Source organism: Silurus aristotelis (genome assembly GCF_946808225.1).
Source record: "Silurus aristotelis genome assembly, chromosome: 20".
In the NCBI taxonomy this organism is placed as follows: Eukaryota; Metazoa; Chordata; class Actinopteri; order Siluriformes; family Siluridae; genus Silurus; species Silurus aristotelis.
In genome coordinates this window covers 1,737,566-1,750,065 of record NC_139593.1, presented here as the reverse complement: position 1 = coordinate 1,750,065, position 12,500 = coordinate 1,737,566, and the positions used below count along the sequence as shown (strand labels likewise).

At 42.1% G+C, this 12,500-nt stretch overlaps 1 protein-coding gene across 1 annotated transcript in view; it reads right to left on the bottom strand.

Moving 5' to 3' along the window:
- Window positions 1–12,500, bottom strand: part of LOC310715459 (procollagen galactosyltransferase 1-like) — a 33,399-nt gene that overhangs the window by 13,119 nt on the left and 7,780 nt on the right. The window contains exons 2-10 of the mRNA XM_083521897.1: window positions 10,798–10,908; window positions 10,470–10,587; window positions 9,261–9,395; window positions 8,877–9,081; window positions 8,028–8,147; window positions 7,835–7,911; window positions 5,347–5,453; window positions 4,953–5,085; window positions 4,632–4,759 (exon numbers count right to left, since the gene is read on the bottom strand). Of these exons, the coding sequence (XP_083378023.1) occupies window positions 4,632–4,759; window positions 4,953–5,085; window positions 5,347–5,453; window positions 7,835–7,911; window positions 8,028–8,147; window positions 8,877–9,081; window positions 9,261–9,395; window positions 10,470–10,587; window positions 10,798–10,908 (1,134 nt within the window). The remainder of the gene's footprint in view (window positions 1–4,631; window positions 4,760–4,952; window positions 5,086–5,346; window positions 5,454–7,834; window positions 7,912–8,027; window positions 8,148–8,876; window positions 9,082–9,260; window positions 9,396–10,469; window positions 10,588–10,797; window positions 10,909–12,500) is intronic.

Genomic DNA, 12,500 nt, shown 5'->3' with positions numbered 1-12,500 from the left:
TGTGTGAGTGAATGAGTGTGTGTGAGTGTATGAGTGTGTGTGTATGAATGTGTATGAGTGTGTGTGAGTGTGTATGAGTGTGTGTGAGTGTGTGTGAGTGTGTGTAAGTGTATGAGTGTGTGAGTGTATGAGTGTGTGTGTAAGTGTATGAGTGTGTGAGTGTGTGTGAGTGTGTGTGAGTGTATGAGTGTGTGTGAGTGTGTGTGTAAGTGTATGAGTGTGTGAGTGTGTGTGTGTGTGTGTGTGTGTATGTGTGTGTGAGTGTATGAGTGTGTGTGAGTGTGTATGAATGTGTGTGAGTGTGTGTGAGTGTGTATGAGTGTGTGTGAGTGTATGAGTGTGTGTGAGTGTGTGAGTGTGTGTGAGTGTATGAGTGTGTGTGTGAGTGTGTGTAAGTGTATGAGTGTGTGTGAGTGTATGAGTGTGTGTGAGTGTGTATGAATGTGTGTGAGTGTGTGTGAGTGTGTATGAGTGTGTGTGAGTGTGTGTGAGTGTGTGTAAGTGTATAAGTGTGAGTGTGTGTGAGTGTATGAGTGTGTGTGTGAGTGTATGAGTGTGTGTGAGTGCATGAGTGTATGAGTGTGTGTGAGTGTATGAGTTTGTGTGAGTGTGTATGAATGTGTGTGAGTGTGTGTGTGTGTGTGTATGAGTGTGTGTGAGTGTGTGTAAGTGTATGAGTGTGAGTGTGTGTGAGTGTATGAGTGTGTGTGTGAGTGTATGAGTGTGTGTGTGAGTGTGTGTAAGTGTATGAGTGTATGAGTGTGTGTGAGTGTATGAGTGTGTGTGAGTGTGTATGAATGTGTGTGAGTGTGTGTGAGTGTGTATGAGTGTGTGTGAGTGTGTGTAAGTGTATGAGTGTGAGTGTGTGTGAGTGTATGAGTGTGTGTGTGAGTGTATGAGTGTGTGTGTGAGTGTGTGTGTGTGAGTGTGTGTGAGCGTGTGTGTAAGTGTATGAGTGTGTGTGAGTGTATGAGTGTGTGTGAGTGTGTGTATGAGTGTGTGTATGAGTGTGGGTGAGTGTGTGTGTGTGTGTGTGTGTGTGTGTGTGAGTGTGTGTGAGTGGGTGTGAGTGTGTATGAGTGTGTGTGAGTGTGTGAGTGTGTATGAGTGTGTGAGTGTGTGTGAGTGTATGAGTGTGTGTGAGTGTGTGTAAGTGTATGAGTGTGTGAGTGTGTGTGAGTGTATGAGTGTGTGTGAGTGTATGAGTGTGTGTGAGTGTGTATGAATGTGTGTGAGTGTGTGTGAGTGTGTATGAGTGTGTGTGAGTGTGTGTAAGTGTATGTATGTGAGTGTGTGTGAGTGTGTGTAAGTGTATGAGTGTGTGAGTGTGTGTGAGTGTGTGAGTGTGTGTGAGTGTATGAGTGTGTGTGAGTGTATGAGTGTGTGTGAGTGTGTATGAATGTGTATGAGTGTGTGTGTGAGTGTATGAGTGTGTGTGTGAGTGTGTGAGTGTGTGTGAGTGTGTGTGAGTGTGTGTAAGTGTGTGTGTGTGAGTGTGTGAGTGTATGTAAGTGTATGAGTGTGTGTGAGTGTATGAGTGTGTGTGAGTGTGTGAGTGTGTGTGAGTGTATGAGTTTGTGTGAGTGTGTATGTGTGTGTGAGTGTGTGTGAGTGTATGAGTGTGTGTGTGTGAGTATGAGTGTGTGTGAGTGTGTGAGTGTATGAGTGTATGAGTGTGTGAGTGTGTGCAAGTGTATGAGTGTGTGTGTGTGTGTGAGTGTATGAGTGTGTGTGAGTGCATGAGTGTGTGTGAGTGTGTGTGAGTGTAAGAGTGTGTGTGTGAGTGTGTGTGAGTGTGTGTGAGTGTAAGAGTGTGTGTGTGAGTGTATATGAGTGTGTGTGAGTGTATGAGTGTGTGTGTGTATGAGTGTGTGTGAGTGTGTATGAGTGTGTGTGAGTGTGTGTGAGTGTATGAGTGTGTGTGTGAGTGTGTTTAAGTGTATGAGTGTGTGAGTGTGTGTGAGTGTGTATGAGTGTATGAGTGTGTGTGAGTGTATGAGTGTGTGAGTGTGTGTAAGTGTATGAGTGTGTGAGTGTGTGTGAGTGTGTTTGAGTGTATGAGTGTGTGTGAGTGTGTGTGAGTGTGTATGAGTGTGTGTGAGTGTGTGTGAGTGTGTGTGAGTGTGTGTAAGTGTATAAGTGTGAGTGTGTGTGAGTGTATGAGTGTGTGTGAGTGTGTGTGAGTGTGTATGAGTGTGTGTGAGTGTGTGTAAGTGTATGAGTGTGTGAGTGTGTGTGAGTGTGTGTGAGTGTGTGTAAGTGTGTGTGAGTGTGTATGAGTGTGTGTGTGTATGAGTGTGTGTGAGTGTGTATGAGTGTGTGTGAGTGTATGAGTGTGTGTGAGTGTATGAGTGTGTGTGATTGTGTGAGTGTGTGTGTGTGTGTGTGTGTGTGTGTGTGTGTGTGTGTGTGTGTGTGTGTGTGTGTGTGAGTGTGTGTGTATGAGTGTGTGTGAGTGTATGAGTGTGTGTGAGTGTGTGTGTGTGTGAGTGTATAAGTGTGTGTGAGTGTGTGTGAGTGTCTATGAGTGTGTGTGAGTGTATGAGTGTGTATGAGTGTGTGTGAGTGTGTGTGAGTGTGTGTGAGTGTGTATGAGTGTGTGTGTGTATGAGTGTGTGTGAGTGTGTATGAGTGTGTGTGAGTGTATGAGTGTGTGTGAGTGTGTGTGAGTGTGTGTGAGTGTGTGAGTGTGTATGAGTGAGTGTGAGTGTATGAGTGTGTGTGATTGTGTGAGTGTGTGTGTGTGTGTGTGTGTGTGTGTGTGTGTGTGTGTGTGTGTGTGTGAGTGTGTGTGTATGAGTGTGTGTGAGTGTATGAGTGTGTGTGAGTGTGTGTGTGTGTGTGTGTGTGTGAGTGTGTATGAGTGTGTGTGAGTGTGTGTGAGTGTATAAGTGTGTGTGAGTGTGTGTGAGTGTCTATGAGTGTGTGTGAGTGTATGAGTGTGTATGAGTGTGTGTGAGTGTGTGTGAGTGTATCAGTGTGTGTGAGTGTGTGTGAGTGTGTGTGAGTGTAGACCAGAGGTGGAAGTATCGAAGTAAAAATACTTTGTTACTGTATCAAGTAGATTTTTTTTACTTTTTTAACTTTTTACTTTCACTCATTATATTTTTTATACAAAAGCTGTACTTTCTACTTCTTACATTTTCACAACAGACTCTTACTTTAGTTTTAATCTATTTGGTGACATCATCAATATTTTTTCAATCCATTTGGTGGATCATCTCCTGTCTCACACACACCACAGACGTAGACTAGATTCTGAAGCTCACAATCAGCAGGGAGAAGGCAGTAAGAAGTCTGGGGTTAATGTGGATGAGACAGAGGGAGTCAGTGATGAGAACATGACCAAGAACAGACACATTCCTAATCATCATCTTTTCTCTGCTTGTGTTCTATATGGTGGATTTTCAGCCTGGACACATTCGTTAGGTAAAAACATTTAAAATTCGTTTTGTATTAATATATTAATTACGGCTGTCAAAAGTCATACACAAATATATGTGAACAACACTAGATTTTATTAACACGCATTAATGCAGCACGCCTTTCTGTTTGACCATTTTTATTTAAAATATAAATACATAAATAAATAACTAAATATAAAAGAGATATAATTAAAACCTTCAGCGCAACATAAATTTATTCACGACGTCCCTTCAGATATAAAATAAATAAATAAACTTTACCAAAACAAATTTTTAATCAGTAAAGTATATAATAATGTTTTTTTTGATCGTACAAATAAGAGAAAAACATTATTTGAATCTATAAAGGGTCTACTTTTATTTGCGTACACATAATAAAAAACACTGAGCTTCTGTAAAATAAAGTAAACAGACAGGGGGCGCTCTCTGCTGTGTCATCTCCTTTCACAAAGCATAAATAAAACACACTGAATCTCAGTGAATATTTGCCTCACAGACAATAAATATATGTATAGAAAACCTCAAAATGTCTTCAACTTAAACCAGTTTACATCCAATACAAATATTCTCTGATTCTATAATCCGTATGGAAGTTATAAAAGGTGCAGTTTCTCCGGTATCACATCATTAACCGTCCGTGTGGAAACAAAGCAAAGGTTCTGTTTGGTGTACTGATGGTTTACGTCATTTAAAACACCATAATTACTTTAAAATATTAACAAGAATATTGAGTCTTTATGCTCTATATTGAGTTTGTTTTCATGAATATTAAACACACATTTGCATAAAGCATCAATATTTATACATGTCCATGTTTATTAGAGTATTGAAAACTTAAGCATTAATTGATGGTACATTTACAACAGATAGAAATGTGTGATTAAGTTGCGATTAAATATTTGAATCGATTGACAGCCCGGATATTAATATGATGAGGTTCAGTTACAGTGTGACACTAAAACAGGTCGTAATAATCATTAGTTTTTACTGAAGAACATCAGACCCCAAACTTCTTTACATTAACTTCAGTAAAAATGTGCAGTCAGAACTTCAACTTTTACCAGAATCTTTAAAACATCAGTATCTGCACTTCTGCTAGGTGAAGGATGTGTAGACTTTTGCCACCTCTGGTGTGTGTGTGTGTGTGTGTGTGTGTGTGTGTGTGTGTGTGTGTGTGTGTGTGTGTGTGTGTGTGTTAGCGCTTACATTAAATCCCAGTCGAGTTTTTCTGCCTTGACATCCTGCATCAGTTTCTGCAGTTTCCTTTTAAAGAAAATCTCGAAGCGCAAATCATCTTCTATAACCAGAGACATCTGCAGTCCTCGATCTACTATCTACACACACACACACACACACACACACACACACACACACACACACACACACACACACACACACACACACACATTTACTTCGCAGTCTTTTCTGTAAATTTGGGGATAAGGAAGAGTTGCATGCAGGATTTTCTTCCTCTCGCATACACACGCTCAATACCATTAAAATCTAAACACACACACACACACACACCTCATTCCAGATGTTGTAGTGGGACAAGAAGCATCCCAGTTCTCCTTTAGTCAGCGGCCTGCCGTGATATGGATCTTTGTAACCCGGCAACATGGTGATCCCCAACGCTCGTACCTGACTCTCATTCAGAGCCCTGAGAGAGAGAGAGAGAGAGAGAGAGAGAGAGAGAGAGAGAGAGAGAGAGAGAGAGACAGAGACAGAGAGAGAGAGAGAGAGAGAGAGAGAGAGGATATGATATGAACATGTGAAACGTCTACACAACTACTTATAAGGTGTGTGTGAAACTCACACATGAGTGATGAGAGAGATTCAGTTTGTGTGTCTGAGTGTGTGTGTGGATGAGATTAAAAGGAAAGAGAGAGAGAGAGAAATAAAGAGAAAGAGAGAGACGTACTTGCCGTCCACTGCGTTGATGATCTTGCATGTGATCTCCTGCTCCCACAGAGTCCTCAACATTCGCTCTCTACGATCCTGACGCCTCAGCAGGTTAATCATGAACACCTTTAAAACCGTTCATGTGGACAATCATCCAAAATAACCCAAACACACACACACAGACACACACACACAAACACACACACACAAACACACACACACACAGACAAACAAAACGCTCACATACACAAGCCTCTAGAACAGGGGTCAACAATCTTTTTAAAACTGAGAGCTACTGCTTGGATACCGATTAATGTGAAAGGCCACCAGTTTGATACACACTTCTAAAATAACTTATTTGCTCAATTTACCATTAATTATATGTTATTATTAATAATTAATGATATTCATCTATATCTAGTCATCTATATTTTAATATTGTCATTTTTAAATTCACATCAATGCAAGTGTGATTTTGTCAGGGAACCACCAGCCACGCCTCCCTCCAGGGCTCACACTCTCACTCAGCCTCTCCATGCTCTAATCACCCACACCTGTTCATCATTACCTTTCCCCTTTATAAGGTCCCGATTCCACCTCCCTCACGGTCGGATCTACTCATTGCCATGAGCGATCTACCGGACCTCCTACCACTAGTATTCCCCGTACTTCCATGATTCTGGCTCCATGCTCCAGAGGAAGCGATCAAGATAGTTTTGCCTAACGGTGTACACTGGCAATCATCCCTGGACTTCCTGCGTTACGGATTCTACCCGCATTACGGATTCTACCCGCTCTCCGGTTCGTACTTCTCCACAAGCCTCTGCCTTGTATATGTTCAGACTAAATAAAGACAAGGTGTATAACCATACTCTGGTTTCCGACTCTAGATCTATCCATGACTGATATATAAAAAAGAATAGCAACAAAAAAAATTAGATGCAGCTCACTGATAAGTGGTGCTATGGTGAGCTATTTTTAGAAAAGGCCTCAAAGGGTGACTCATGTGGTCCTTGCGGGCGACCTGGTGCCTGCGGGCACCATGTTGGTAACCCGTGCTCTAGATGATAAATAAGGAATGATCATCACCCCTGTTGTAATCGGTCTACACTGGATCTCAATAAAATCACTCACTGATTACAAATATTTCTACATCTCTCTTTCTGAACACTGGCATCCCACAGGGATGTGTTCTGAGCCCACTACTCTATTCTGTGGTCAGCCAGATCAGCAACGACAACCAATCTGCCTACAGAGAAGAGATCCGGAGCCTGACAGTGTGGTGTGCCACCAACAACCTGACCATTAATGCCATGAAGACTAAAGAGCTCATTGTGACTTTCGGAAATCTAAAAGCAATAGTTCACATCTCTGAGGATCTTTCCTGGCACCAGAGCACTTATTTAGGAAAGCACAATAGCACCTTTACTTCTTGAGGAGTCTTAAGATCATCTGTCTCCAGGGCAGATAAGAGTGTCCTGACCAACTTTATCATTGTATGGTATGGAGGCTCCACTGTGTGTGAACGTAAAGCCCTGCAAAGGCTGGTCCACCTGCCATTGAGCACCTTCACCACAGCAATTGTCTGTGCAGAGCTCACAACATCATGAAGGACTCTTCACATTCCAGTCACAAACAGTTCAACCTCCTTCCATTAAGAAGGGGAAACAGATCAGACACATCTATCTATCTATCTATCTATCTATCTATCTATCTATCTATCTATCTATCTATCTATCTATCTATCTATCTATCTATCTATCTATCTATCTACTGACGTGTAAAGCACTTAACGCTGCAGTATCTGAGTGAACTTCTGTACCAATATGATCCTCCACACCTACTTAGATCAAAAGGTGCAGGCTATTTGTTGGTACCTTAAATAATTAAGACTCCAGCAGGGGGCAGAATTTTGTCTTTAAAAAAAAACAGTTATGGAACAACCTTCCAATCAGTGTTCGGGGACTCAGACACAGTCTCAGTGTTCAAGTTGAGGCTGAACACATATTTATTTAGTCAAGTGTGTAGTCAGTAGGTGTTTGTGAGGTAAAGGAGAAGATCTGGAGGGATCATGGATATGGAGTGTTTGGTGAACTGGGATATTTGTATGCTGTTGTCTCCTCACTCTCACACATTTACTTAGGTTTGTTGATGGTGGTGTGGTGGGTCGTCTCTTATCCCAGAGATCCTCATGTGTGTGTTACCTTCTGGCTTCCTTTAAGTTCTGCTGTTAAGAATCTTGTTCCTACATAAACCCTGATCACACTGTACAGTGTCTTTACCTTTTATATCACAAAAAATGCATGTTAGTCTCTCTTTACCCATTAATGAGATCTTAATTTAAACGTCTTCCTACAGAAGTTCAAGATTTATCTCCATATATAAGCTGTGACTATAGCAAACATCACGTATAACCTATAAACCTGCGCTACTGTCAGAGCTTCTGTTAAAGCAAATAACTTACCACCTCCTGACCAATCAGTACTAAATGAGGAATCCAATCTCACCTCATCGAAGCCCAGTTTATCAGGGTGTTTGGGAGGGACAGAGAGATGCTTTGAGGGTTCCACCGGAGAACCGCGAACTGAGGACATGGAGTACGTACAGTCCATGAGATATAGCGTACAAAAGTACTGTATGAAAGTGTTTTTCCTGTAAATAAAAAAATAAAAAAACAGATAATCCTGATTGTGACCTCACCCATGACCTCGAGGAGAGTGTGCAGGAAGTTCTCCGCCTCATCTCGCAGGGAATAGCGGGTATGCAGCGGGATGGGGAGGTGACCGTAAGTCTCATGGTTACACAAGTGCATCTGAACATCTGGAGAAGGAGAAAACCAGTGAAAATTCTGACCACTGACAAAGTGAAGTGAATAACACTTAAGATATCTTCATCATGGCACCTGTTAGTGGGTGGGAAATGTTTTTTAGGCAGCAAGTGAACATTTTGTCCTTAAAGTTGATGTTAGAAGCAGGAAAAATGGTCGAGCGTAAGGATTTGCGCGAGTTTGATAAATTGTGACGTCTAGAAGACTGGGTCAGAGCATCAGCAACACTGCAGCTCTTGTAGGCTGTTCCTGGTCTGCAGTGGTCACTATATATACACAGTACCTATCTATTACCTACCCTGAGAGAAAGTGGAACCAGTCGAGCAGTGCCTTAAGTAGCTAATGCTCATGTTACACCATTCATTCAAGGAATAAATCACAGCATTGTGCCCTTTCAGGAAACTAATCAGTACCAGGACAGCATCACACCAAGCCAGTATAACATCACATCTATTACTGTCTTTTATTCCTCCTATGTAACTTAAGTGATTTTGTGGGGTGTCCAAGAAACAAGTTTCTGTTCTCACTTATGTTACAGTAGCTACAAACGCTCGTTCCCTCTCCAACTTTACACTTATTCACTCTTTTCTCATTAATAAGACAAAAAATGTGACTTTTTACCAAGAAGTGCAAACACATCTGTCCTGAAGACGTCTTTGAAAGTTACAGCTTTACCTCTGACACTGGAAAACTCCTTTGAGAGTTAAACACGCTCCACACACCTGCCATGCGGGCGGAGAAGGCGAAGACAATGACGTCATCGAAGGACCAGGTGTAGTCGGGGTGAGGGGGCCAGAAAGCCAGAGCTGTGGAAGCCTGTTTCCTCAGATCTATCAGGAAGGTGGAGTGGACCATGGGGACAGGAAAGCAGTCACGTCTATCGCCACGCCTTATGGGCATGTAGTCTGGTGTGCGTCTGTAGTAGCCCTGAATGTAAACACACACACACACACACACAACACATTCAATACATGCACATCATACAAAGCTCTAACAGTGCATACATATTTAACTGTTTCCTCTCATTATCTTCATTCCATTCTTTCTCTCTGTCACACACACACAAACACACACACACACACACACACACACACACACACACACACCTGAGAGGTCATTCCACACCAGAAGTTAGAGTACGCAGCTCTGGACTCCATCATTGGTGCCACAATGGTTTTATTTTCCTTTATCAGCTTCCAGAGAACATCAGGGTTTGTCAGGAGATTATCACAGTCCACCAACTACAGAGAGAGACAGAGAGAGAGAGAGAGAGACACAGACAGAAAGAAATAACACATCACATCCAGAAAAACCAGTGTGACGGTGTGACTATGGCCTGGTTTATACGCACTTTTCTGGTTTATATGGCCCTGTAGTTGCCCCTGTAGTTATATTGAGAGGCGTTCGGCACACATCGGACATCACGCAGCTGCACAAATGTCACACTCGGGACAGATTATAACCCTCTACACAGAGCTCTACAGGGTAAAGATGCTAATCAGAGAGTAGGGATTCTGGAAATACCATAAAAGTATCTAAACATTTATCTATAGAGATCCTGACATGACATTTGACCTGAAGCACACAGCAGGTTTGATGCTAAATAGATATTTTTATGTGACTGTGTTTATAGTAAGCTGAGGTCAGCTACAGGCTGGAAGCCCAGGATCTAAAGTTAGTACTTTTCTTTATTTCCATAAGAACACTGAGGCATAAGAATACACATCTGGATCTTTTTTATAAAAACATTTAATTACCCTGAGTCATTTAATTATGGCCCCTAACCTTCATCCCTAACGTTGATCCCTACTCAGACTTTTTAACCACATACTAATCTCTGACTTTTAACCCATATGCATAACCCTTTCCCCTAGCCTAGACCCTTAACCTCCATATTTAACCCTGTTTTTTTAAACTGGACCAATAAACTCCATGTCTAACCCTCACCCCTACCCCAGACTTCTAAACCCTATCCTTACCGAAGCCCCTAACCCCTATCCATAACCCTGTCCTCTAACCTAGACCCCTAACCAATATCCCTAACTGCCAACCCCTTCCTAAACTACAACCCCTAACCTCCATCCCTAACCCTGACCCCTACCACAGACTTCCCCATTGCCATCTCTAAAGCTGCCCACTAACCCAGACCCCTAACCCACATCCTAAACACTGACCTTTAAGCTCCATCCCTAACAGGTCCACTAACCTTAACCCTTAACCCTAACCCCAACTCTAAACCCTAAATCCAATGAATTCCGTACAAATTCAGTTTCACTTCCATTTGAGATCATTGAGGAATGTTTTGAGTGACCTACCATAAAGTAATCAGCCCACATCTGCCTCGCATTGTCCAGCGCCGCCTGTCGCAGCTTCATCACATGCTCATAACGCAGGTCGGTCCAGTGCTTTGGGCCGTCCTCATCTTCATACTCTCTGACACAGAAACAAGCGTGAGAAAGGAAATTCAGGCAACATGAGTGCTTGAGTAGCTACTGTTACAAATTAAAGACAGCTAATATAATAAAATTAAAGACAGCTAATATATAATAATATATAGCTAATATCATAAATCTAAGCTAATAAATCTGCTCAAGTTTCCACAGGATTTACCATCTTTTCATACTTTAATTTTATTTTTCTCACCTGGGCTCCTCCTGCGGTCTCCACTCCACATAATGATACAGACTCTGCACTTTAATGAGCCACTCACGCAGAATGAAGGTCGTGTTGTCTATGTTGTGGTCCGTCGCCACCCTGACGCACAACAGAACAGCAAAGAGGTCAGATATCAGACAGCACACAAAGTAAAGTCTGAAATAAAAAAAAAGAACTGCACAGCCAGATAATTCCCATGTAAGGAGACCATTACTATGCTTAAAAAAAATCCAAGAAATTCAAAAATAAATATTTTTTTCATTACAGCTGACCGATGAACTGTCTAAACGGCCTGCTTTCCATAACAAGAAAATAAATGACAGAAACTGCATTCATGAACCAGTCACCTAAAGTGACAATCAAATTAATGTGTTTAAAAGTGATGTCATGATTATACTTGCTAATTCACGCTATCTTTGGTGATGCTTCATCCGTGAATAATAACAAGACAAAACTTCTGACCGTTGTGGCAGCTGTGAAGGACAATGTGATTGGTTGGAGCTATTAAAAGAACACAACTATTACTAAGTGAGACTTATTGGTCTTGAGTCTGCACGAGAGATTCTGGACTAAATGAAGGAAGCGGTTAATGTGTAATTGGAATGAACTGGTAAGTTTGGTCATAAGCCAATCAAATGAACAAGCCACTAATTAGGGACTTGTTGGTCAGGAACAAAACCAGCTTCTCTCCCAAAACTAGCCAAAGACTTGCTAAAGGAAATTAATCTAGACGGATCATTTTTTGGAACAGAATCAAAAGTATCAAATGGCTGGGATTAATCAAACATTTCCACCACTTGTTATCATTATTAAATTATGTGAGACAGGTAGCTAACTTAACCTTTAGTGATTCATTCTGACTAACCTCACCAATTGCACCTTTAAACCCTCTGATTAACAACCCCCCAAACCATCAGTCCCCCAAAGAACAGTCTTCTGAACCAGCCCTCTAACTAACAGTCCCCAACCAACAGACCCCCAAACCAACAGCTCCCTGAACCGACAGCCCTTTGGCAAACAGCCCTCTAAACCAACAGGCCCCCCAACCAACAGCCTCCTGAGCAACAGTCCCCAAAACCAACAGCTTGTTAACCAACAACCCTCTGACCAACAGCCCCCCAAACCAACAGCTTCTGACCAACAGCCCCCCAAACCAACAGCTCCCTGACAAACAGTTCCCTAAACCAAGAGCTCTCAGACCCCTGAAGCAAGAGCTCTCAGACACCCCGGTGTGACTATGGCCTGCTTTATACGCACTTTGTGTATTTGTGGCCCTGTAGTTGCCCCTGTAGTTATAATGAGAGGCGGCACACAGCGGACATCACACAGCAGCGCAAATGTCACACACAGGACAGATTATAACCCTCTACACATAGCTCTACAGGGTAAAGACGCTAATCAGAGAGTAGGGATTCTGAAAATACTATAAAAGTATCTAAACATCTATCTATAGAGATTGTGACATGACTTTTGAACTGAAGCACACAGCAGGTTTGATGCTAAACGGATATTTGTATGTGACTGTTTGTGTTTACAGTAAGATGAGGTCAGCTACAGGCTGGAGGCCCAGGACCTGAAGTTAGTACTTTTCGTTATTTCCTTAAGAACACTGATCCCTAAACAGACTTTTCAACCAACTTCTAAACTCTGACTTTTAACCCCATCTATAACCCTGTCCCCTAGCCTAGAGC